The sequence below is a fragment of the Rhinoraja longicauda genome, chromosome 18 (genome assembly GCF_053455715.1).
Source record: "Rhinoraja longicauda isolate Sanriku21f chromosome 18, sRhiLon1.1, whole genome shotgun sequence".
Classification (NCBI taxonomy): domain Eukaryota; kingdom Metazoa; phylum Chordata; class Chondrichthyes; order Rajiformes; family Arhynchobatidae; genus Rhinoraja; species Rhinoraja longicauda.
The window spans coordinates 7,134,204-7,161,390 of NC_135970.1; the positions used below are offsets into that span (position 1 = coordinate 7,134,204).

General features: G+C 45.2%; 1 protein-coding gene across 1 annotated transcript in view; it reads left to right on the top strand.

The window, feature by feature from the left end:
* The window catches only part of chid1 (chitinase domain containing 1), an 89,023-nt gene that overhangs the window by 10,270 nt on the left and 51,566 nt on the right, over nt 1-27,187 (top strand). Inside the window, exons 4-8 of the mRNA XM_078415053.1 lie at nt 3,276-3,320; nt 6,446-6,552; nt 7,832-7,893; nt 24,651-24,743; nt 26,772-26,873. Of these exons, the coding sequence (XP_078271179.1) occupies nt 3,276-3,320; nt 6,446-6,552; nt 7,832-7,893; nt 24,651-24,743; nt 26,772-26,873 (409 nt within the window). The remainder of the gene's footprint in view (nt 1-3,275; nt 3,321-6,445; nt 6,553-7,831; nt 7,894-24,650; nt 24,744-26,771; nt 26,874-27,187) is intronic.

Here is a 27,187-nt window from a genome sequence, read left to right on the forward strand (position 1 = left end):
CTTTTGAAACCCCCGCCGGGCGATGGAAAGTGCCGCGGCCGAGCCGAGCAGGCCGATGAAGGTCCTAAGCCCCCACCGGGCGATGGAAAGTGCCGCGACCGAGCCACTCAGGGCGACGAGGGGCCTGCGAGCGGGCCGATCGAACCTCGCGCTTCGGGGCGGTCGAAGCTGCTACGGCTGGAGCTCCCGAAACCCGGTCGCCAGCCAGGGACCTGCGAGTTCCCGATGTTGCGGTCTGCAGGGCCCACGGCCGAAGCCTCCGAGATGGTAAGTCCAGGCCCTGCAACCAGAGTCTTCAAGGTCGATCCCAGCTGGAGGCCGCCGACTCCACGGTGTTAGGCCGTAGCGCGAACGGAGATACGACACGATAAAGGTCGCATCTCCGTTGAGGAGGAGATTAGAAAAAAATGTTTCTCCCACCCCCCCACCACCCCCCACATATACAGAGCTAAAAATAAATCAAAACATACATTTAAACGATAACAATAGACAAAGACAAAAAAGACAGAGAGACTGCCGGTGAGCCGCAGCTGCAGGGCGAAGCCACGCCCCCTCCACTCTAAAATCAATGTGCCCCCTCCACTCAAAAATCAATGTGCCCCCTCCACTCAAAAATCAATGTGCCCCCTCCACTCAAAAATCAGTGTTATTCCAATTTCATTCGATTGAGGTAAGCTAAAAATGTTGGCATATGTGCACATAAGGAGACCCATAACAAGTCATTGTTAATGCACTCACTAATGTATATGACAGATTGAGTTTGGAAAGCAAAGACTATTTACCTCTGATGTACAACACCACTCTCGGAATATAAAGGCCCATGGCATAGCTTTTAGGGGGAAGAGTGGGTCACTTCCCATACCTTGAACTGTCTCTCCAGGAAGACTGATGAAATTTGCTATAAATAAAGTAAACTAAACAAACAGGTGGGGTCGGGGTCGGTAGGATCTGCTGAAAGGATATTTGGAAAATTATGAAAGAGAGGCAAAACAATTGGTGTAGTGTAGCAAAGTGGGCAGTGATAACCATGAGATTTGACAGGGCACTGTATACAAACGTCAAACCTCCCTGAGAGTCAGAGCAAGGAGGAATGGTACAAAGACAGAACTGAAGTATCTACATGAATGCATTGAACATTTGGAACGAGGTGAGAAAATGTCACAACTAGAAATGGATGGGCACAGTATAGTGGTCCGCACTGGGCGCTTAGTGAATTGGGACTGGCTGGGATGAGAATTTGGCTGGTGCAGAGGCTGAACGAGGAAGGAAAACATCATCATCCTTGTGTCTGACAGCAGTTCTTCAGGTTACTATGCAAAATCCTAGTCATGCCCACTATCCATCCTGGTTTGGAACATGTTGCATTATTTAAATCTACGTTATCTCTGTAGCTGTAACGCTACATTCTGCAGGCATAAGAAACTGATGCTGGAATCTTGAGTGAAACGCAAAGTGCTGGAGTTTTCAGGGGGTCTGGCAGTATCTGGGAATGGAATGGACAGGCGCTGTTTCGGATTGGGGCACTTCTTCAGACTCTGTGCACTTCATTTCCTTTCTCCTTTTGCACCATCTGTTTTGTGTGTATGTGATTTGATAGCGCACAAGACCAATGCTGCCCCTCAGTAGGTGGCGATGATAGATGGCCTTTTGTTGTGTTGCATTTAAGCCACTAGATGGCAGTGCAGCATTACTGTTTTAAGATTCCTTTAGGATTAACACAGTTTACTGCTCCTGTGAAATCCCTCTTCCACATACATGGGCATTGTGAATAATATGATTGGAAACAAAATGTAAGCATAAAAATGGAAGATTTATGTCTTTCCTGTATTTCTGAGCGTGAACTTTTCACCAGTCAAAGGACCAGTGTCAATATATCTGTGTCATCACTACAGTGAAACTCCGCTCATCCAACACCCTCAGGACTTTGGTGCCGGATGGACAAATTTTCCAGACCACCAAATGTTATTGTAGTAATACTCCTTCACCCTTTGAATATGCATTTTATTTTAAAATGTTGCACAATCAAATCATATTTTTTCCTGTGAACCCACTAAATTGCAAGGGAGTGTGGGAAACGGGGCCAGGTGAACGTCAAGGAAGTACCACGGATAGAAGTGTGTGCGTTTAAAGGGAGGAAGGGAATCGGGGGCCAGGATGTGGAGAGGCAGGTAGCATGCAATGCCTGTGAGCCAGATGCCGAGCCATTGGGATGTCCAAATAGGAGGATAGTGGTATGTCAGAGTTTCACTGTGTGTGTGGAGGAAAGAACTGCAGATGCTGATTTAAATCGAAGGTAAATACAAAAAGATTTTAGATTTTTAGATTTAGAGATACAGCGCGGAAACAGGTCCTTCGGCCCACCGGGTCCGCGCCGCCCAGCGATCCCCGCACATTAACACTATCCTACACACCCAAGGAGGAATTTTTACATTTGCCCAGCCAATTAACCTACATACTTGTACGTCTTTGGAGTGTGGGAGGAAACCGAAGATCTCGGAGAAAACCCACTCAGGTCACGGGGAGAACGTACAAACTCCGTACAGACGGCGCCCATAGTCAGGATCGAACCTGAGTCTCCGGCACTGCATTCGCTGTAAGGCAGCAACTCTACCGCTGCGCCACCGTGCCGCCGGAGTACGAAAAAGCTGGAGTAACTCAGCGGGACAGGCAGCATCTCTGGAGAGAAGGAATGGGTGACGTTTCGGGTCGAGAGCCTTCTTCAGCCTTTTACTGTATGTTGGCTAGCTGTGGAAGAGATGTATGAAGCTACAATTAACCCTGGTTGTCAGGTTTTGGGATGCCACGTATTTTCTGTGGCGTCACTGGAAATGATGTGAGAAAGGGAAGAAAAAGAGACATCGGGATTCTCCCTGAACAAGTTTCAAATTTTGTGTATGGTTTCTTGCATTAACGTTTCGTTATGAATGCTTTTCCATCCTATTTCATGACACGTCTCCTTCATCCAAACTATTTAACCAAACCTGCAAATGGAAATACTTCAATCCAAAGCAGAACATCCTCCCTGAGGAGTGAGTGCTTCCACTAAAGCAAGCACACCACTGTTTGTCCCATGTGTTGTTGCACCCCCCTCTTTGTATGTTGAATCATCCATTTTTTTCCTTCAAAATTGCAAACTGAAATGAGATCAATCATTCCTTTGCTGAATATGTTTATAACTTTTCTCCCTGTCGGAAGAATTTTGTTTCCAAGAGACCATTCGCTAGTTTGGTTGTATCCTACACGTAATTAACTCTGCTTTTGTTATCCATTAATAGGGTGGATGAAGAAGGTGAAGGAACAGGATGAAGCAGTCAAGATTGGTGAGTGGTAATTATTTGTCAGTTTTGATGTTGCTGCATTTGAAGTGATACTGTAGGAAAAAAACTGCAGATGCTGGTTTAAATCGAAGATGGACACAAAATGCTGGAGTAACTCAGCGGGTCAGGCAGCATTTCGGCGAGAGAAGGAATGGGTGACGTTTCGGGTCGAGACCCTTCTTCAGACTGATGAAGGGTCTCGACCCGAAACGTCACCCATTTCTTCACTCCCAAGATGCTGCCTGACCCGCTGAGTTACTCCAGCATTTTGTGTCTACCTTCGAAGTGATACTGTGATCACTTCCAGTCTCCATAGTTGTTCTACTCAGTGGGTAATGCAGGGTGTAATGCTCAACTCCTTATAATGTTGACAGACACAAAATGCTGGAGTAACTCCGCGGGTCAGGCAGCATCTCTGGGGAGAAATGCGTGACCTTTCTCCAGACTTCCTTCCTATTCCTGGTGGCCTGAGGTGTGTTGATGGCTGGCCAGAGATTGTTGATAACTAGTAGAGTTCTGGTTGGCTCCAGCAATTACCGGGATGTACTTTCCTCCCATTGTTGTTATAGAGTCACGCAGCACAGAAACAGACCCTTTGGCCCAACTCGTCCGTGTTGACAAAGATGTCCATCTAAGCTTGTCCCATTCGCCAGGACTTTACCGCATCTCTCTAATCCTTTCCTCTCCATCTTTTAAACGTTATGATTGTGCACACCTCTCCCACTTCCTCCGGCAGCTTGTTGCATATACCCACCACCCTGTGTGTTCCCGCTAGGAAAAAATATCCCAGCCCAGATGCTGGATAAGGATCCAGTATCTCCTTATAACTCAAACCCTCCAGCCGGGCAACATCCTTATGAATTATTGCAGCATCCTTTTCTGATTAATCACATCCTTCCCGTAGCATTGCACCCTGAACTGCGCACAACACTCCAAATGTGGTCTAAGCAATGCCTCAGTGCATGGGACATTTTGGCATTAAAGTACAGCATGTGGTGTAGGAAACCATGTGTGGTCTGGTCTCCCACTGCAGCCCACATCTCACCGCTGAGACCAGGGGCATTCTGTTAAGTAGGGAAAAAAAACTGCAGATGCTGGTTTAAATCGAAGGTAGACACAAAATGCTGGAGTAACTCAACGGGTCAGGTAGCATCTCGGGAGAGAAGGAATGGGTGACGTTTCGGGTCGAGACCCTTCTTCAGACTGAAGAAGTCCTTCTCTCCCGAGATGCCTTCTCTCTTCCTTCCTTCTCTCCTGAGATGCTGCCTGACCCGCTGAGTTACTCCAGCATTTTGTGCCTGCATTCTGCTAAGTAATGAGCAGGTGCTGGGTGTAAATGCCCTCAAACACAGCCTTTGGCAGATGACTGTGCCTCATGGAGCGGTCAAGGCAGCATGGCCTCTTGCATTAGAGTTTGGTTAGAGGTCCTGTGGGACGGAATTTTGAGAAGGTGGTGATTCCTTGGCCTAGAAATTTAAGAGCATAAATGCAAAAATAAGTGCTAACATTGAAATAGAACAATGTTATTCATATTTTTTTGTGAAATTCGGCTCCTTGATTTTGTGCCAGGAGTTTTGCTTGCCTCAGAGACTTTCTTTGTGTAGTAAACTCCTCCAAATGATCGCATCGACAGTGCAGTGCCCTCAGCTGAGAGATTTTCAATGAAAATCCAAATTTTACTAACTTCTTTTCTCCTGAAACCGTTTTATTTCTCGGGCCAACATTGTGAGCTGCAGCTTTCCAGCTTCCGCCTTGCTTTATTGTACCACTGGTTCATTCCGTAGCCACACCAATATGGTCTTGAAGCAGTGAGGAGTGCAGTGGACCCTGCGATTGTAGGAAGATCTTGCTGCAGAGATCTTGCTGGGTGACACGGTGGCTCAGCGGTAGAGTTGCTGCCTTACAGCCAATGCAGCGCCGGAGACTCAGGTTCGATCCTGACTACGGGCACAGTCTGTACGGAGTTTGTACGTTCTCCCCGTGACCTGCGTGGGTTTTCTCCGAGATCTTCGGTTTCCTCCCACACTCCAAAGACTTGCAGGTTTGTAGGTTAATTGACTGGGTAAATGTAAAAATTGTCCCTAGTGGGTGTAGGATAGTGTTAACGTGCGGGGATCGCTGGGCGGCGCGGACTCGGTGGGCCGAAGGGCCTGTTTCCGCGCTGTATCTCTAAATCTAAATCTAAATCACACCTGCTGAGCTAACTGTCCACAGCTGTGAGAAGTTTCGATACATCACTGGAGCACACCTGACAGACCGGCTCTGTGAGCCACTCTGCTGTACATCAGTCACTTAATGCAACTTTCACACAATACTGTTTTAACAACTCATGAAGTGCAAATGAAATTTCTAGACCACTGTGCTTATGACTCGTGTATTGCTGTGAGATTATAAGGTGTACGACTCTAATTGGTCTGCTGTCATCTTGATGAATGTACTGTCCTACTTGGATTAATATAAACTATCTAGATGTTATTTGAGTAATATAAGCTGTTGAATTTGTAGTTCCTGAATTTGTTGCCTTAGTGGATCTCGTGTCGATGTTGTTTCAGCAGATCTAATGTGTGCTTATCTGATGTGTTGTTCCCTGGAACCTCTTTTGGTTAGGATTCGGACTAATGTATTTCTGTTGTAAGGTATCTCGTGCACCCACTCTCATCCTTCCAGTTTCCCACTTCACTGTCACTTCTCACCAAGTTGGCCAGGACTAATGCAATCTGGTGTTTTATCTTCAAATGACCACTCTTGAAAATGAATCTTTCCATTTGTTAAAGTCCTTGTGCAATCCTATCTGCTCATTCAATGCTTTCTCTCTGCAAAATGTAGTTTGTTCTCGTTTTCAGCCAATTTCACTAAGATGAGTGTTGTGGGAATCTGACCCATTATTAAGGGAGCGGATAAGCTGAACCAGAATGATCTTGCTTTTTCTGCAAATATCCCTTGTGCCCAATGCCTTAAAATCAGTGTGAGCCAAGAGAGAGAATTTGTGCCAATAATTGAATGGATTTGATCTGTGATGAGAGGAATGCTTCTTGAGTTTCCTCTTCTATCCCATTTCATGCCCTGGACCACTCTTGTATACTGTTTTACTTTGCATTGATTTTTTTTAAAACCCCATTTTCCCTCAGTTCCACGAGTGCTGTTTGATGGCTGGACCCACCATGACTATGAAAAGGTTTTCGCCAGCGAAGATGAGATTGAGGATTTAGCGGATGCATTGGTGCAGACGGCGGAGGTGAGTCATGATCATTATCTCATCACTTCTGTCTGTTGGCTACCCAGGGGAAACCCAGCAAGATCTTCCCCTTCATTTTTAAATTTAATCAGCCTCGTGCACTGCCTTGAGGGCATAAAATGTTGGATGGCACAGAACTTCCTTCGACTAAACGAGAGCAAGTCTGAGGTCATCCTATTTGGCCCCCCTTCCTGATTCCATCAAAACGATAACAGGCAGCCTTGGAAGCCTATCCTCCCTAGTCAAACCGCATGTCAAAAACCTTGGTGTGATATTTGACTCCGCATTAAAGTTTGACAAGCAAGTCAACGCTGTGGTAAAAGCCAGCTTCTTCCAGCTTCGTACCATAGCTAAAATCAAACCATTCCTCCAATTTGACGACATTGAAACAATCATCCACGCATTCATTTCCTCCCACCTAGACTACTGCAACTGGTTGATTATTTTTTTTAACCTTGCCGTTTCCTGTTGTCCTTATGATTATTGTTCCCCAATGTAACCGGACTGAAACAGGATCCATTTGGCACACTTAATCCCCAGAACGAGATTTGACAAATTGTTGCACGAATCAAGGCAATTTCTTGGTCACATTCAGGAGGTCCTCCTCTGGCTTGCCTTGCATTATTACTATCCCCGTATATAGTAAAATATTGTTACCACACCTTAGTGTGATTGATTGTAAATTTCCTCCATCTTTTCCCTGATACTCGGTGTCTTGCAACTGATGGTATATTTGCTCCTTTGTTGTTCCTCAATCATAACCAAGTAGGCTTCTTCACAACATAATTCCTCTCCTGTGTGTATAATGGTGCATTTGATCAGATCTGCTACCGGTCTTTCTTCATTCCTTCTTGGCTTTCCTAATTACCGTTATAATTTGGAATATTGTTCCCACTCCTCTCCTTGTAAACTTGTTCTCTATTATTGTCTCTATATCAAAATCATATTTAGCTCACCAGCCTTATTTATTACATTCCAGTGTGCGTATATTAATGTATTCTTAACTGAACTAAAGTACTTTTATATTTGGTTTTCCTCTGGGCCTCCTCTATTTGGATGAATTTAATTTCTACTCTACCTTGTTTCCTCCGTCCTTTTTTTTCCACTCCAGTATTCCATTCTGGTGCCAACCACTGCCAAATTATTTAAACTCTGCCTCCACAATGCTTGTTGTCCCTCACATTAGGATGTAGGCTCCGGTTACATTGGGAGCCATTGCCAAGTGTACCCGGCCCCAATGATCTCTCATTCTGAACTTCTGTTTGATCTCTGTCCCCAGGCTGACGGGTTTGATGGCTTTGTCCTGGAGGTGTGGAGCCAGCTTGGTGGTCGGAAGAGGAAGTAAGTGAAATCAAATTCAACGTGAGGTAGAAGTACTGAGTGAAGGGGGTAAGGGGTTATCCGATCTGAGGCTCATCTTGTCTAATATTATAAGAACATGGAAAATGGGAAGAGTCAGTTCAGTGGGCACTTGGACTAATTCCGGAAACCTTGAACTGTGTTCCAAGGATCAATCTCTGTGTTCAATGACTGCCTCCCATCTCTCTTGAGATAGTGAATTCTAGAGACATTGAGTAAATTAGTTCTTCTTCACTTCCATGTTAGATGAGTGATTCGAGTTCCACTGTACCTTAATTGGTGCACGTGACAATACACTGACCTTTGGACCTTCGAACCTTTGACTCCTTCAACTCCTCCCACGTCCTCCAAATCCAAGGCGTAGCTATCGGCCCCAGCTATGCCCGCCTCTTTATAGGGTGCGTCGAACAATCCCTGTTCCAGGCGTACACTGGCCCTATCTCCGAACTTTACATCTGCTACATTGACGACTGCATTGGTGCTGCCTCCTGCACCCATGCAGAACTCACTGACTTCATCAACATCACGATTAATGTCCATCCTGCACTCGTTAACTTGGACCATCTCCCTACCATTTCTGGATCTCACCATCTTCATCACAGGAGACAGACTATTGACCGACATCTACTACAAACCTATGGACTTCCCTAGCAAACTAGACTGCACTTCTTCCCACCCTGCTTCCTGTAAAGACTCTATCCCCTACTCACAATTCTTCCATCTGCGCCACATCTGCACCCAGGATGAGGTTTTCCAGACTAGATCATCGGAGATGTCCTCATTCTTTAGGAAACGGGGGTTCCCCTCTTCCATTACAGATGAGGCTCTCACTTGGGTCTCCTCGATATTCCGCATCTCTGCTCTTGCTCCCCCTTCCTCTATTCGTGACAGGGATAGAGTCCTCCTTGTCCTCACCTTCCACCCCATCAGCCGTCGCATACAGCATATAATCCTCCAACACTTTCGCCTCCTCCAACGGGATCCCACTACTGGCCACATCTTCCCATCTCCACCCCTTTCTGCTTTCTGCAGAGACCCTTCCCTCCGCAACTCCCTAGTCAACTCGTCTCTTCCGACCCAAACCACCCCTCCCCAGGTACTTTCCCCATCAACCGTAGGAGATGCAACACCTGTCCCTTTACCTCCCCTCTCGACCTCAGCCAAGGACCCCGATAGTCTTTTCAGGTGAGGCAGAGGTTCATTTGCACCTCCTCCAACCTCATCTACTGTAACTGTTCCAGGTGTGAACTCTGTACATTGGCGAGCCCAAGCGCAGGCTCAGCGATCGTTTTGCTGAACACCTCCGCTCAGTCAGCCTTAACCTACCTGGTTAACCTACACAAAATGCTGGAGTAACTCACAGGCAGCATCTCTGGAGAGAAGGAATGGGTGACGTTTCAGGTCGAGACCCTTCTTCAGACTGATGTTAGGGGGGTGGACAGTCACTCCCCTGACATCAGTCTGAAGAAGGGTCTCGACCCGAAACGTCACCCCTTCCTTCTCTCCAGGGATGCTGCCTGTCCCGCTGAGTTACCACAGCATTTTGTGTCTACCTTGTTTTAGATTTATCCCTCCTAGTTTTATTATTCCCACCCATAAGAGGGAATATTCTCCCCGGATCCACTCTGTCAAGCCCCCTCAGAAATCTGTGTTTCAGTAAGATTCAGAAAGGTTCATTGTTTTAAATGGCAATGGATTTCGGCTCAATCTTTCCTCACCCGACCACATAATCAACGATGAAATCTTCCCTGAACTCTCTCTGATTACAGTCTGATTGCAGTCTGACCCGCCGAGTTACTCCAACATTTTGTGACTTCCTCTGATTACATTGCACCTTAAGTAAGGAGGGCAGGACTGGGTGCAGTAAAGGTGCAGTCTCATTAACCCCACCTACTGTTGGAGAACTTGCCTATTTTTGTATTCCACTTCACTAGCCATAAAGGTAAACAATCAATTTGCCTTCTATTGGCTTGCTGTACCTGCGCACTAACTACCAGTTTTTTTATTGAGGCACCTGGATATCTCTCTTATTTAACTAACCTGCTGATCTATCTTCCACCCAAAGTGAATACCTTCATATTTCCCCAATTCTACTCCACTTTCCATTTGCTTTGACCGAGTGGCTACATCAAGGACAGAAACTTGCATTGCTTGGTCTGGCTTTGAACTGACCTCCCTTGCTGTTTAGTCACATTTTTTACAATGGATATTCCTAGACCATTTTGCTTGATGTTTTAGAGCTGTATATCAGCCAAATTTGGTACGGTTGAAGACACGAGACTCCAGACGCTGGAATGTAAAACCAAAACAGGATGATGGAACAACTCAATGGGCCAAGCAGCATCTGTGGAGGTCAAAGTGGTCGGCTGATGTTTTGGGTCCAGACCCTGCATCAGGACTGAGGGGGAAAAAGGAAAGGTTGCCAGGGATGAACCAGGGAATGGAGTGGTCCCTGCAGAAAAGGACAGGAAGGGAAGATGTGACGGGCAGTGGAATTTGGTCAGAGCTGGTGGAAATGGTGGCGGATGATGTGTTGGATGGGATGGTGAAAGGTTAGGTTGCTATCTTGAGAATGGATGCAATACAGAAGAGGTAGCTGCAGGAGTCGATGGGACTGTGTCCTGAGATGGAAGCAGAGAGATGGTCCTCCAGTGTCCAGCTGCACAGTTACTTTCCTGAAATAGTTCATCAGTAGTTAGCTTTGGTATTCCAATTGTTTCGCACTTGTCTTTACTGATTTTTATTTACTGATTTTTATTTGCGATTGATTTAATTAACTATATATAAGTTCCAAAATGACAAATTTTGCAGATAGCTCAGTGTGTATTGATGCCCTGTTTGGTGCTACCCTGCTGAGCACTGATCCATTATAGTACTCTGATCTGAGTGCACACAGGTACGTATCTTGTCTGAAAATAAAATCTCCTGCCTTGGGTTGTGTGTTGCTGTTCTGGGGACCTGGCACAAACCTCTGCCCTCCAGCTGAGCTGCCTCCTGCAGCGTTGCTTTAACCCACCGCTCGGTGCGGAGAGACTGCCAGTCGGGTGGCTGGAGGCTGGAGGTGAGGCTGCTCAGCGCCATGATGTTGGGCTTGCGGCTGACGGGGTGAATGAAGCAAGCCTGTACCGCGTTTGCCCACGCCGCTCCCCCTCACAGATATCTTCATGATGATGCGCTCGACAGCTCTGGCTGGGGTAATTTGTGGCATGGTTCGCACTAGGTTTCCATCACAGTGCTGTTTATAATGCACCTCTCCATTTATGATGCTGTTATAACTCTTTTGGTGCTCCCTTAGCGCAATAATTCCTGGTGAATTACTACTGCTGTCCTGTGCTGTACTATCTGACTGGATTATTTCCCGATCGTTCGTTTTCTGACTTTGTTTTTAAATCATCTGTCTGCTACAATGCAAGCATTAAGACTTGCTCTGCTGTCTTGCAACTTTAATTTTTGTGTAGTGTGCATTGTGACGACGTTGATGTATCGTTTATTATCTGAAGCCTTATTGTATGAAGTATCTCATCTACTGGAATGCTGCTGTGCAACTTTCATTAGTGCAGTGCAGGAAATTAAGTTCCAAGGTGCACCATAGCTGAGCAAGACAACCAAACTGGTTAGAGTTTGGGGGTGTGGGGGGGAAATAGATTTGTGTTTGTAGCACCTTGTATAGCCTCTGGCCAACCGGAAACAATGGTGTCAGTGATGCGTGTTTGTAACCATTACAAGAGCATAAGACGTGAGCAGGAGCATCTGGCTGTTCTGCTGTTTATCAAAATCATTGCTGATTCTCCACAGTGCCGTTTTCTTGCACTATCCCCATATCCCACGAATCTCCTTAACATCCAGAGATCCATGGATCTCTACTTCCACTGACTGAGCTTCACCAGCGTTCCAGGGGGAATTCCAAACAGTCACTGGCGCCAGTGTGATGACAATAGACAATAGGTGCAGGAGGAGGCCATTCGGACCTCCGAGCCAGCACCGTCATTCAACGTGATCATGGCTGATCATTCTCAATCAGTACCCCGTTCCTGCCTTCTCCCCATGCCCCCTGACTCCGCTATCCTTAAGAGCTCTATTCAGCTCTCTCTTGAATACATTCAGAGAATTGGCCCCCACTGCCTTCTGAGGCAGAGAATTCCACAGATTCACAACTCTCTGACGGAAAAAGTTTTTCCTCATCTCAGTTCTAAATGGCCTACCCCTTATTCTTAACCTGTGGCCCCTTGTTCTGGACTCCCCCAACATTGGGAACATGTTTCCTGCCTCTAACGTGTCCAACCCCTTAATAATCTTATACGTTTCGATAAGATCTCCTCTCATCCTTCTAAATTCCAGTGTATACAAGCCTAGTCGCTCCAGTCTTTCAACATATGAAAGTCCCGCCATTCTGGGAATTAACCTAGTAAACCTATGCTGCACGCCCTCAATAGCAAGTGATGCTGGATGCGCCTGTGAGCAGGAGCATCTGGCTGTTCTGCTGTTTATCAAAATCATTGCTGATTCTCCACAATGCCGTTTTCTTGCACTATCCCCATATTCCACGAACATCCAGCGATCCATGGATCTCTACTTTCACTGACTGAGCTTCACCAGCCCTCCAGGGGGAATTCCAAACAGTCACTGGCGCCAGTGTGATGACATTTCTCCCCTGTCCTAAAAGGTCAATCGCCGTATTCCAAGGCAATGAGATGATGATTTGTGTTCCATGACTGTAGATGTCACCTAGATGCCATGCTCTGCTTTAAAAATTAAGCGTTTAAAGGAGATCTCCTCTCATCTGCCTGAAATGTAACGTCCAGGTTCAGGAACAGCTTCTTCCCTACAGCCACCAGGCTATTAAACACTACAACCTGAAATAAGCTCTGAACTACAATAGACTATTATTATTATTATTGTTTACAGTGTACTGTGTTTACATATTCTGTTGTGCTGCAGCAAGTAAGAATTTCATTGTTCTATCTGGGACATATGACAATGAAACACTCTTGACTCCTGACTTGAACTCGGGAGACTTCACCTCCAGTCTACTCAATCTCTTCACTTATACCAAACCCACTGTGTTCTCTGCCCTCCTTCTGTGGCAAGCGAATGCTTGTTTTTTTTCTTCTGGGTAAAAAGACCAAAGCTGTAACCACAGGTGCAGCCTCATTAGGGCTTTATATAACTGCAGCAAGCCCTCTCTACTCAAGTTCGTTTGTAATAAAAGCCAGAATATCATTTGCCTTCCCAGCTGCCGGCACCATTACTTGTGCACGAGGTACCCAAGTTGTTTTGAACATCATCATGAACCAATCTCACAATTTTTAAAAAAATGACACTACCTTTCTGTTTCGTCTGCCAGAAGGGGCACTTCATATGTGTCCACATTTGCAGGGCATACCAGCCCACCACCATGTCCATCCTGACCATTAACTATGCCGATCCATTTTCCCGGCACCTGGCTAGTAACTTTCCATGCCGTGGGCATTCAAGTCCCTAAATGTTGTGAGAGTGTTGGTTTGAACTCCTGCACGCCAATCCCTCTCCCGCCTCCACCCCCCCCTCCATCCACATTGCCCTCGGGCAATACCTTCCACCTTCTGGGTGAAGGAAAAAAAACCTCGGATCCCATCTAAACCCCTTGCCCAGTAAAGCTATGCCTTATGGCATGCTGTGGGGGGAAAAGCTTGCCATGCTCACAAACTTGTGCATCTCCAGCAGGTCCTTCCCTTAGATTCCTCTGCTTCAGTCGCAAAGCCAGCCTCTTCAGTCTCTCCTCATAACTGAAACACTCTGTCCAGGCAACATCTTGGTGAATCGCCTCTGCACTCTCTCCATGTAAATACGGCCTTCCTAGAGGATGTAACTATGACCGTACATCACTGTGCTTGCAAGTAGCTGACCACTTTTAAAAGAAATTCAATTTGCAGCCATGACTAAATCTGATGTGAGGAGTTTGTGCGTCCAGATTTGGGAAAGGTGCGCAGGGTGCAAGAGGAAAGGAGGAGGGTCTAAAATGTGGATCCAAGAGGGTTTTGAGAGAGTTGCTGATAGACAATAGACAATAGGTGCAGGAGGAGGCCATTCGGCCCTTCGAGCCTGTACGCACCGCCATTCAATGTGATCATGGCTGATCATTCTCAATCAGTACCCCGTTCCTGCCTTCTCCCCATACCCCCTGACTCCGCTATCCTTAAGAGCTCTATCCAGCTCTCTCTTGAATGCATTCAGAGAATTGGCCTCCACTGCCTTCTGAGGCAGAGAATTCCACAGATTCACCACTCTCTGACTGAAAAAGTTTTTCCTCATCTCAGTTCTAAATGGCCTACCCCTTATTCTTAAACTGTGGCCCCTTGTTCTGGACTCCCCCAACATTGGGAACATGTTTCCTGCCTCTAACGTGTCCAACCCCTTAATAATCTTATACGTTTCGACAAGATCTCCTCTCATCCTTCTAAATTCCGGGGTACACAAGCCTAGTCGCTCCAGTCTTTCAACACATGAGAGTCCCGCCATTCCGGGAATTAACCTAGTAAACCTACGCTGCACGCCCTCAATAGCAAGAATATCCTTCCTCAAATTTGGAGACCAAAACTGCACACAGTACTCCAGGTGCGGTCTCACTAGGGCCCTGTACAACTGCAGAAGGACCTCTTTGCTCCTATACTCAACTCCTCTTGTTATGAAGGCCAACATTCCATTGACTTTCTTCACTGCCTGCTGTACCTGCATGCTTCCTTTCAGTGACTGATGCACTAGGACACCCAGATCTCGTTGTACGTCCCCTTTTCCTCACTTGACACCATTCAGATAATAATCTGCCTTCCTATTCTTACCACCAAAGTGGATAACCTCACACTTATCCACATTAAACTGCATCTGCCATGCATCCGCCCACTCACACAACTTGTCCAAGTCACCCTGCAACCTCATAGCATCTTCCTCACAGTTCACACTACCACCCAGCTTTGTATCATCTGCAAATTTGCTAATGGTACTTTTAATCCCTTCACCCAAATCCATTGATGTTGGATTTTGAAGGAGCTTCATCAGAAGAGGGAAAATATTATTTATGGTAAAAGCAATAAAGTATAGCAATGTATAAAAAAAATTGCAGATGCCGGAATCTGGAGCAAAGGAAAAAACTACTGGAGGAACTCGGCAGTCAGGCAGCATGTGTGGAGGAAAATGGATAGTTGATGTAAAGGGACAAGACCTCCTTCATCTGGACTAGATGAGGGTAGAAGTCCTGTTCAGAGGAAGGAGGTTGGTATTAAAACTGTGCTCTCAGAGCAAGGGGGTGATGTGAGAAAGACGGGAAATGTGAATCACTGGTTGTGTCAGAGAAAGGAGGGTCTTCTTTCTGCATGGGTGAGTTGATCTTCATGACAATTAAACCCGAGACTCTTGCATGTTTGTCGAGGTGGATAGAGTTGGGGAGAGGGTTTTATTTTTAATTTGTACTAGACGAAGTGGACCCGTTGGGCCCAAACCTCTCCTGCATTGGTGCAGGACCCTGTCCTCCCCCCCCTCCCCTCTCTCCTCAACCCCCTCTCCCTTCTCCCCCACTCCCCCTCCCCTCCTTTTAAACTTAAAAATGTGAATGACTTTAAAAATATAACACCGATTTCAATAAAACTACTTGCATCATCACTAAAGTGACAATGGCGAGTAAGGTGGGCCTAAAATTGTCGCACTATCGTGTACCGTTTTGGCTGAAGTTCAGTCACAAACAAGATAACAAACGAGAGTTTTAGTATATAGATGTCGGCTCTGCAGCCAGGAAGAAACGGCAATACCGTTGCAGATTAAGATGATACTTGAATCAGGGGTACCTGTTGCTGTCGGCACCTGCCCTTCTGGAATGTTCTAATTCCTTGAGAAGCAAACATCGGTGAGGTTAGCTAACGCTACCGTGCATGGCCAGTGTGATGTGCAGGCTGGAAGCCATCAGCTGGAACAATAGACAATAGGTGCAGGAGGAGGCCATTCAGCCCTTCGAGCCAGCACCGCCATTCAATGTGATCATGGCTGATCATTCTCAATCAGTACCCCGTTCCTGCCTTCTCCCCATACCCCCTGACTCCGCTATCCTTAAGAGCTCTATCCAGCTCTCTCTTGAATGCATTCAGAGAATTGGCCTCCACTGCCTTCTGAGGCAGAGAATTCCACAGATTCACAACTTTCTGACTGAAAAAGTTTTTCCTCATCTCAGTTCTAAATGGCCTACCCCTTATTCTTAAACTGTGGCCCCTTGTTCTGGACTCCCCCAACATTGGGAACATGTTTCCTGCCTCTAACGTGTCCAACCCCTTAATAATCTTATACGTTTCGATAAGATCTCCTCTCATCCTTCTAAATTCCAGTGTATACAAGCGACGCGGCACTTGGCAAGTTGATGGTGCTGACTACCTTGGCTTGCATGAGATGCAGTGCAATGATGGAGCTTATCCTGCTCTCTAAGAAAACACAAACGCTGGGTATTTGCTTTTGTAAGAGTTGGAGCCTGAGTGCCTCTCTTTTTAATTTGAAGAAGCAAAGGCGTCTGCAAACATGGGCCCTTGCTCCCCCTCTCGCTCTGAACTCCTGACTGAGGATGTTGCCCCTCAGTTATAGGTGCCCTGCCAGCTTGCGGAGCCTGCCGAGGGGTGATCCAACTTCCAGAGTTCCTTGCAGCTGACTGCAGGAGTTGAGTGTTGAGGGGTTGACTATCCCTATAACAAGCACAACTGCAGTGACTCGGTTAAACTCTTGCTTTCCCTCTCTCTCCATCCCTTCCCATCCTATTTCTCCCACCAATCTGACTGTCCTCCTGATTACATTTCATCTTTGTATGCCTCATTGTCACCTTTTCCTGGCTAACAATAATCTATTCTTCATTTTTCTTTAACTTCATCCCCTTTGTTCTCTCTTTTTCACACCATCCCTTCCATATCCTGTATCTCTCTCTCCCCTGACTCTCAGTCTGAAGAAGGGTCTCGACCCGAAACGTCATCCCTTCCTTCTACCCAGAGATGCTGCCTGTCCTGCTGAGTTTCTTCAGCATTTTGTGTGTATCTTTGGGTAAATGTGATCCAGTTTTATCGTTTAATATTCCAGGTGTGTGCCACCATGTCAGGTAATGTAATTCACCACATAGTCTGTGCCAAACAACGAGGCCCTGCTGAACTGCCTCGAGTAGAAATGTTGCGAAGTTTTGATTCTTGCAGTCAGCACTTTCTCACGATTTATACTTACGAACCTGAAATCCTGTCACAAAACGTGTAAAATTGCAATGCTACCTGATCCAATTTATGGGCAGCAGTGTGTGAATATTACAATATGATGCATTGTGTGTGTGACACTTCATCTATCCATGAAGATCTTCCTCCATATATCTGCTGGTGCAACATTCAAGATTGCTGTAATTATTAAAAGTGGTAGACATGTACGTGCTCCGCATGTATGAGTTGAGCTATTATAATAAATCGTATTGTTGAGGATAATCAGGTGTGCTATGTGTCCTTGAATCTGCTCAAGGTCTTGTTTCATTTCCCAGCAACTTTTGATATTCTTTCTTTCCCTGTCGGCACTGTTCTTTGAGTTGCTAGTACATCTTGAACATTGTTAAACTACACAACCTTTGTTGTACTTTAAAGGCAGAAAATCCCTCAAGATAGGTCAGCTACTCTCACGGACGTGGTGTGCTGTATCCAATGATTTATTCTGTCTTGGGGGGTTTCCTCCATATCCAGCGAAATGTGATCACGAACTCCTGTATATAAATAACACCACCAAATCAATTAAATCACCGTTGAATAGGATGATTGTTTTAATTGATCAGTCTGTTATCAGATAATTTCAACTCATTCAGTTGATTTTGACGCACATTCTTGGGTTTTAAATAGGGGTTCACTTTTCTTCAGAAATGTGCATGTTTGCAATGGGGATTTAAATCGCTAACCTTTCATATCCCCAATGAAGAACTTGATTACTAAATGTGTTAAAAAGCAAAGGATCTCTTCGGGCAGCTTTCTGTGGGAAAAGGATTTACAAGTTATGAAGTATGTTGTGCAATGTAACATTTTTGTACCCGATGGAAATTTTTATCCAAACATTGATTGATAAGCATAATCAGTACTCCATGTAGCCTTCTTGCTTTTCCAGATATTAGGTTGTGGCCCTCCATTGATACAATGTAAATGGAGACCATTGACTGTGATAGAGTGACATTATTCAGCTTGCAAAGCAAGGTCAGTGTTGTTCTGCACGTGCTTTAAGAAGCCTCACCAGAATAGGAGAACGTGGTAACTAGGTTTAGGATGATCTACAGTTAGATGGAGATTGGAAAGCAGTATTTACAAGAATAACATGATTTCAAAAAGTATTTTGTGTCAGTATTTAGCATATGCAAAACATGGGTATATTTAAAATTGAATAATTCTGTAGACGTATTAGAAAACCCCTTAATTGAGGACTGAAGCAGCAAATAAACTTTAACAGAGATTGTGCTTTGGTAAGAATCAAACCTAGCACTCGGATCAAATATGACAATGAATGGGGCAGAGGAAGGAGTAAAGGATTCTTGGTATAAAAATGGTGAATTGTAGACGCAGCCCAGACCATCACACAAACCAACCTCCCTTCCATTGACTCCAATTATACCACATGCTGCCTCGGCAAGCCCAGCAGCATAATCAAGGATGAGTCGCACCTTGGGCACCCCCTCTTCTCCCCTCTCCCATCAGGCAAAAGGTATAGAAGTGTGAAAACGCACACCTCCAGGTTCAGGGACAGTTTTTTCCCCAGCTGTTATCAGGCAACTGAACCATCCTACCACAACCAGAGAGCAGTCCTGAACTACTATCTACCTCATTGGTGCCCCTTGGACTATCCTTGATTGGACTTTGCTGGCTTTACCTTGCACTAAACGTTATTCCCTTATCATGTATCAACACACTGTAAATGGCTCGATTGTAATTATCTGTTGTCTTTCCACTGGCTGGATAGCATGCAACAAAAGCTTTTCACTGTACTTCGGTACATGTGACAATAAACTAAACTGTCGAAAAAAGATCAATAAACCTACAAATAAAAATGACTAATAAAGCTAATCAGTAATTACATAGAAGGCAGACACATTTTGACTGCAAATTTGTCTCCATTCCCTATCCAATGGCCTTTTTGAAAGCCCTGATTGACACTGCTTCCACCACTCCTAAAAGTAGTGAGTATCATAATTGCTCTGCATTTAAAATTAAATTCCTACTCCTGGCACATCCCTTGCAATAGAACCTTGTATCTTTTGCCCTAACCTTTAAGTCTTTGCCTGCAAGTCCTTGAACATTTGCTATTGGGGAAAAAAATTCCTCCGTTTGTGTGATCTAAACCAATCGTGATCTTGTTCACCTTTATCAAAACCTCCCTTAAAGAAAAAAACTCCAACTTCTTTGTTCTCAACTCACTGTTGACCTAGTATCTGAAATCCCTCGCCTAGAAATATTCCAGTTCATTTCATCTGCATTCTTGCATTGTAGCATTTCAACAATGAGAACTTGTTGCAATTGTACAAGGTTACTCAGTTTAGGGTTTTCTTTTTCCTTTGGAAAGTTGAGCCTTACGTGTCTTCAGGATTATGAATGGATTAGAATTGTGGAGAGAATGTTTCCGTGTGTAGGAATCAAATGCTAGGCGCCTTGAATATAAGGTAGAGTTAGAGTCTCGGTTGAGGGGGGGAAAGGGAGATTTTTTTTTAAATCTCCAAACATTGTTGAAATATAGAATCCACTACCTCTTGAAATAAAAAGGTAAGTGTGGGAGGAACTCAGCGGGTCGGGAGGGAATGGGCAGACAACGTTTTGGGTTGGGACCCTTCTTCAGACTGATGGGGTGAAAGCTGGGGGGAAAAAAGGCAGGGAAGGGGTAAAGCCTGGCAAGTGATAGGTGGATACTGGTGAAGCGGGTAATGGCAGATCGATGGAATTCATAACAAAGACGAGAGGTGAAAGGAGGCAAACAAGTCTCAGATAAGAAAAGATGAGGAGTGAAATGCAAAGCTGGAGGGACAGATATGGATGGTGGGAAAGGGGGAATAATAGGAAAATAGGAGACTCACGGATGCGGTGGGAAGGACGTGGCTGAAATAGGATCAGAACTGTGAGCTGAACATCCAAGGATACATTCACAAAATGCTGGAGTAACTCAGCAGGTCAGGCAGCATCTCGGGAGAGAAGGAATGGGTGACGTTTCGGGTCGAGACCCTTCTTCAGACTCGACCCGAAACGTCACCCATTCCTTCTCTCCCGAGATGCTACCTGACCTGCTGAGTTACTCCAACATTTTGTGAATAAATCGATTTGTACCAGCATCTGCAGTTATTTTCTTATATCCAAGGATACATATCCTATTGAAAGGGCAGGCAGGTGGGCAGAGAGGGTGGGGTGGCTCTGCTGGCAAGGAATGAAATTCAATCCTTAGCAAGGCATGACTTTGGATTAGAACGTGTAGATTCCTTGTGGGTAGAGTTAAGAAACTGCAAGGGTGACAAGACCCTGATGGGAGTCACACAGGGCTCCAAACAGCAACCAGGATGTAAGGTACAAATTACATCAGGAGATCGAATCGGCATGGAAGAAAGGCAATGTTACAGTGGTCATGGGGAATTTCAATATGCAGGTAGACTGGGAAAACCAGGTAGATACGGGATCCCAAGAGAGGTTATTTGTAGAGTTCGTACAAGAGTTCGTACGGCGGCACGGTAGCGCAGCGGTAGAGTTGCTGCTTTACAGCGAATGCAGCGCCGGAGACTCAGGTTCGATCCTGACTACGGGCGCCGTCTGTACGGAGTTTGTACGTTCTCCCCGTGACCTGCGTGGGTTTTCTCCGAGATCTTCGGTTTCCTCCCACACTCCAAAGACGTACAGGTATGTAGGTTAATTGGCTGGGTAAATGTAAAAATTGTCCCTAGTGGGTGTAGGATAGTGTTAATGTACGGTGATCGCTGGGCGGCGCGGACTTGGTGGGCTGAAAAGGCCTGTTTCCGCGCTGTATATATATGATATGATATGATAAGATAGCTTCTTGGAACAGCTTCTGATCGAGCTTACTCTGGAAAAGGCAATTCTGGACTTGATGTGCAATGAATGGATTTGAATAGGGAGCTTCGGTAAAGGAACCTCTGGAAGGTAGTGACAATAATGTGATAAAATTCAACCTGCAGTTTGAGAGGGAGAAAATTAAATCAGAAGTATCAGTATAACTGCTGAGTAAAGGTATCAGGGAGGAGCTGGCTAAAGTTGATGTGAAAGGGACCCCAATGATGGTGGAGCAGTTTCTCGGAGTAATTTGGAAGATACGGGATCTTTTCATCCCAAAGCGGAAAAAAGCTTTTAAGGGAGAATGAGGCGATCATGGCTTACAAAGGGAGTTAAAGTCAGTATAAAAGTATAAGAGAAGGCATATAATATTGCAAAGATTAGTGGGAAGCTCGAGGATTGGGAAGCTTTTAAAAACCAACAGAAGGTAACTAAAAAGGCAAGAAGGGGAGAAAAGATAAAATGTGAAGGTAAACTAGCCAATAATGTAGGAGGATAGTATAAAGAGTAAGAGAGTGATAAGAGTGGACATTGGACCTGGGGGAAATGATGCTGGAGAAGTAGTAATGCGGAATAAAGAAATGGCACATGAATGGAATATGTTTTTGCTTCAGTGGAAGGCACCAGCAACTAGCCAGAAGGTCAAGAGAGTTTGGGGGCAGGTGTTAGTGGAGTGGCTATAGCTTTGGAGATTGGAGGCATTAGTAGTGATCATGCAAGAATCACCAGAGTCAGGAGTGGTCCCAGAGGACTAGAAAATTGCAAATGTTACTCTGCTGTTCAAGAAGGGAGAGTGAGGCAAAAGAGGGGAAACCACAGGCCAGTTAGCCTGATTTCAGTGGTTGGTAAGATTTTAGAGTCCATTATTAAGGATGGGGTTTTCGAGTACTTGGAAGCACCTGATAAAATATGCCAAAGTCAGAATGGTTTTGTGAAGGGGAGATCTTGCCTGACAAATCTGTTGGCATTCTTTGAGGAAGTAAATAGCACAATAGACAAAGGAAAGTCAGTAGATATTTACCTGTGTTTTCAAAAGGCCTTTGATAAGATGTTGCTCGAGAGGCCTTTTCTGGTTGGCTGCCAGTGACTAGTGGTATTCTGCAGGAGTCAGTGTTGGGTCCACTACTCTTCACATTATATATTAACACTAGACCAAGTGGACCCGTTGGGCCCAAACCTCTCCTGCATTGGTGCAGCACCCTCTCCTACCCTCCTTCCTCCCATCCCCCTCCCCACTTCCCCTTCCCTCTCAACCCCCCCTCCCTCCCTAAGAGATAGATTTAAACTTTAAAATGTGAATAACTTAAAAAATATAACACCAATTTCAATAAAACTACTTGCTTTACCATTAAAGCAACAATGGTGAGTAATTGTCACGCTATCATGTACCGTTTTGGCTGTAGTTCGATCACAAACAAACAATAGTATATAGATTATATATTAATTATTTGGATGATGGAATTGATGGCTTTGTAGCCAAGTTTGCAAATGTTGGGAAGATGGAAGGAGGGCAGGTGGTGTAGAGGACCCCCTCTGGTGTGCACCTGGACTTTAACACTTTTCTTTCACTTTAAAGTGTCAAAGTCTCAAAACTCCATTGATATATCTTTGCAATTTTACTACTTCAACAGCTCAGGTATGTAGCCGTGTACCAAGCTGATCATATCCTGTAATATTTAACAACCCAGTGTGAGCAGAATGTAAATTGACTTCACCAGATGTCAGTTTATAGGATGTGTTGCAACTCAAGGTGAAATTGGGAGAGAAATGACAATTGCCACCTTTTGGATTAATTTAAATAACTGGTTCAAAATGGACTGCCATTACTTAAAATGCCTGGGTGATCTTGACAGGGCCGTGCTCAGGAATAGGCTGATAATAACTTTACTTTGATGGAGCAGCAGTTTAAGACAAAATGTTACAGATTAAATTCTCTTTGTGATAATCGGAAAATCTTGACTCTTACAAGTGCACTCCTGTCACCTGACCCAGAAATAAAGACAATTATTACTGGACTACTCTCTGACCAAGTTGTGACATTCGCCATTTACAATTTTCCAGGTGATTTTGGATTACTTCAGATCTTAGCCAGATTCATATGGGATTTCTATTGCTTTACAAGTAACTCTTGCATGAATGCCATGAGAAATTTTCTCTGCAGGAACCTGTCAAGAGTTACTGGAGAAACTTTGGACTGTCAAATAAACATTGTCACACTGTGGCTTGTATTGCTCGTAGCGGTTTTGTGGTCTTTCATTCAATTTTGTAACAATTACAAAAGCCTTTGTACAAAGGGCTGTATGTTATCAATTTGCCTCCTGTGTGTTTACAAGCTGTATCTTATTAAGGGCTGGTATTGCTGGATCTACAATGCACCACAGTGGAACCTTGTAAATAAGCACTGCCATTTGGTTAATAGGCCTCTTTTGCCCCTAGTGCGGAGGAAGTGGATGTGAAAGTCGATAATATAGAACTAGTGTGGATAGGTGGTCAATGGTTGGCATGGGCAAAAGGGCCTGTTTCCATCCTGTATCTTTCAATCAATCAAGGTAACCTTGCCATTAACCTCAGCAGAGCAAAGGTGCTGGTTTTTGGGAGGTGAGAAGTGGTGAACACAACGCTATCCTCATCAACAGACTTGCAGTAGAGATGGCCAAAAACTTCAAGATCCAAAGCATCTTTATCACCAGCAACCTAACTTGGTCCCTTTACGCTGACGTGGTGATCAAGAAAGTACATCAGCATACTTACTTGGGCACCCAAGAACATTTGGCTTGTCCGCGTGGATTGTCTCGAAGTTCTCCTGATGCGCTATGAAAATATTCCAATGGGATACATCTCAACCTGGTGTGGCAACTGCTCTGCTCTTAACCCCTTGACCCTGCGGAGAGTGGTGAACACAACCTCGTCCATCACATACATACTCGTCACTTCCTTCCATCCACTCCATCTTCATAGTGCGTTGCATCAGGAGGGCCAGAACATTGTCAAGGATGCCTGCCGCCTTGGCCAATTCCTTTTCTATCTTCTACAGGAACTTTGACATCCAGACTTAAGCACAACTTCTTCCCCATAGCTGTCAGACGCCTGAACTAATCACCTCTTTCACTGCCTCCTCCCGGTGGTGCTGCAACGTATTTTACTCTTTACCTCATTTGCACATAGTATTTGCACTACTTCAGCTTGCACTAGAATCTTTGCATTGATGACCTGATTATGCTGTTTGAAATTTGTCATTGTATTTATTGTTATTACATCTCGTTACACTGTTTACTTGATGTGCTTCATGTGAACAAGGAATTTTGTTGCTCTCTGATTCTGACTCTGACAATAATCTAATCTAATCCAATCTAATCATGAACTATATGTGTATGTTTGTGTGTGTGTGTGAAGAAAAGCTACTCCTGTTCCCCTCCTTGGTTGCATAAGGCAGGTTAAGATGGAGAAATGTTGTCAGTGTAGGTATTGATTTATTAATGGAGCTAAACATGTGTGCATTTCAGAATTAGATTCACTTGGTGTTGAGTTGCAGGATTCGCAGAAGCTTGTTTTGTTAATTCTGTGATTTAAAAAAAACCCTGAGGATTTGGGTGGTGTGCTGAGATTTCTAAACTGCGTGCTATGGCACGATGGGCTTGGGGATGGCCCTGGGGCAGCCTCTGATGGGATGTGTTTGCTTTGCAGGGAACTCATTCACATGATCCAACACTTGGCAGAAGCCCTGCACAAGGCCAACCTGAAAGCTGTGATGGTGATCCCGCCAGCAATTATTCCAGGGTAAGATGGGAGTGCGCTATGAACACCTGTTTGCACCATGGACATCTGTTCAGGAGTATGGCTGAGCCCTGAGAACAAGGCATTTGGACGTGCAGTGCAGGGAGATGTCTCTGTTTGTGATTTTGGAGTGGTTCATTGAAGAGCACTCTGAGAAAAGTTCTCGTGTTGAAGGACAAATTAGCCCAACCACTCCCTTAAGAGAACAAGCCCTTTTGTTTCAAACTAACATTAAATCTTATTCCTTGTTCTGTGTTAATTAGTGGTTCCCATGTATGTCACTCAGCTGCTGGACCCAGTGAAGGAGCAGCACGGTGACAGGGCTCTGTCCATTTTCTGGCGATGATTGTGGAAGATTTGGTTCCATTCACAGATTCTCAGAAAATGAGGCCGCCCTCAGCGTCACGAACATAGACAACCTTCAGGAATGGGCTGGTAAGTGGCCAGTAATATCCGTGCCACACAAGTAAATGGCAGAGACCAGCCATAAGCCTTTGGCATTTAATGGCATTGCCGTTGCTGAGTTCCCTTCCATCAATATCCTGGGATCACCATGACCTGAAACATGACTGGACCAGCTACAAGAGTCTGATGGAGGAGGCTGTACATCCAGTACTGGGTGACTCCTTTCCTAACCCCCATTGACTTTGCATCGTCTGCAAGGCACATGTGGGAGGACTCTGATAATCTCCCCTCCGGTTGTTGGAGCTGAACCTATCCAGGCACAATATGAAGGACAGTGCTTATTTGACGTCCCATCCACCATCCTAAACTTGCCCTCCCTCCATCTCATCTCGTGTGTCTCATCAACAGATTGCCACGCTACCCTGACAGGAGTGCATGTGTGTGCGTTCACATGCGTGTGTGCGCGTGCACGTGTGTGACGTTGGTTGTGAGCTGTTGGTCAGTACACAGCCAGTACCTACAGCTTTCTTCGAGTTCTAACCTTTAACTCTGCACATGGGCGGCACGGTAGCGCAGTGGTAGAGTTGCTGCTTTACAGCGAATGCAGCGCCGGAGACTCAGGTTCGATCCTGACTACGGGTGCTGCACTGTAAGGAGTTTGTACGTTCTCCCCGTGACCAGCGTGGGTTTTCTCCGAGATCTTCGGTTTCCTCCCACACTCCAAAGACGTACAGGTATGTAGGTTAATTGGCTGGGTAAATGTAAAAATTGTCCCTAGTGGGTGTAGGATAGTGTTAATGTACGGGGATCGCTGGGCGGCACGGACTTGGTGGGCCGAAAAGGCCTGTTTCCGGCTGTATATATATGATATGATATGATATGCTGTGGAATGATATAGCTGAATGGTGTATTCTGCCAGTAGTTCTCTGACAGCGATGCAATTAAATCCTCAATTATATTTTCCTTCTAGTTTTATTTTCCTTAAAGTTTTTTTTCACATTTGCCTTTTGAAAATGCCTTTTATCTTCTTCCATCACCACCATTTCTGCCAATGCATTCCCATTTATACCAGTCTCCTGGTTCATCGAGATTCCATGTGGCTGAAATCTGAGTCTGTGTACTCGCACACATGCTATGTTGCTCCCACTTGTTTTAATTAATCCTAATAATTTTTTGCTCCATCCACTTTTTTTATTGACTACAAAACATGGGACTTAAAAGTTCTATTCAGTCCCGTGGGAAAGTACTAGCCCCCAGAACATTCTGGGTGAATGAGAAGGGGTAGACAGGCCACGGCGACAAATAGAAAGCCAAACACTTTGTTCAGTTCATGGCTGTACCTCAGGAAAATCAGAGGAAAAAGACTTATGGGGTGTGAGACAATGTGAGGTTACAGAGGGAAAGGGTGAGTGGGATTGGTTATGTGTCAATGAACCCCTTGGTCAGCGGTGGTGAGAGTGCTAAACACTGGCGTTTGACATCTTCCCGTTTAGTTTCAGTTCGGTTTAGTTTATTGTCATGTGTACCGAGGTACAGTGAAAAGCTTTTGTGGGGTGCTGTCCAGTCTATCGAGCTAGATGCATCACCACTACTATTTACCACGACCTTTTCCTTTCCTCTTTTAAGGACCAACCAGCCTGGGATGTTTGAGAAGGAGGACTTTGACAAGTTGGTTCAAGTCGTGGATGCATTCAGTCTCATGACATATGACTACTCGAATGCAGTTCGGTAAGGTTTGTCACAAGGCTGTGTGCCCCCGGGTTTGGCAGTCCCACCGTCTGTAATCGTGACAGTCCGGCCGACAAGTGTGAAAGCTGAATGTACAACCCCCTTGGCCTCCATGGCTGGCCCTGCACTCTACCTGACCTGCCTGCCTTCCCCCAGCACTGCTCCAATCCACAGTCTATACAGACTGGAACAACATATCTCCTTGTATCTAATAGTGTCCCTAATACCTTTTGAAATCCATGGTTGAGCCATCTTTTGCTGCTTTCATTTTTGTGACAAACGTTAATGAACAATTGTTGAAATACGTCCATGCA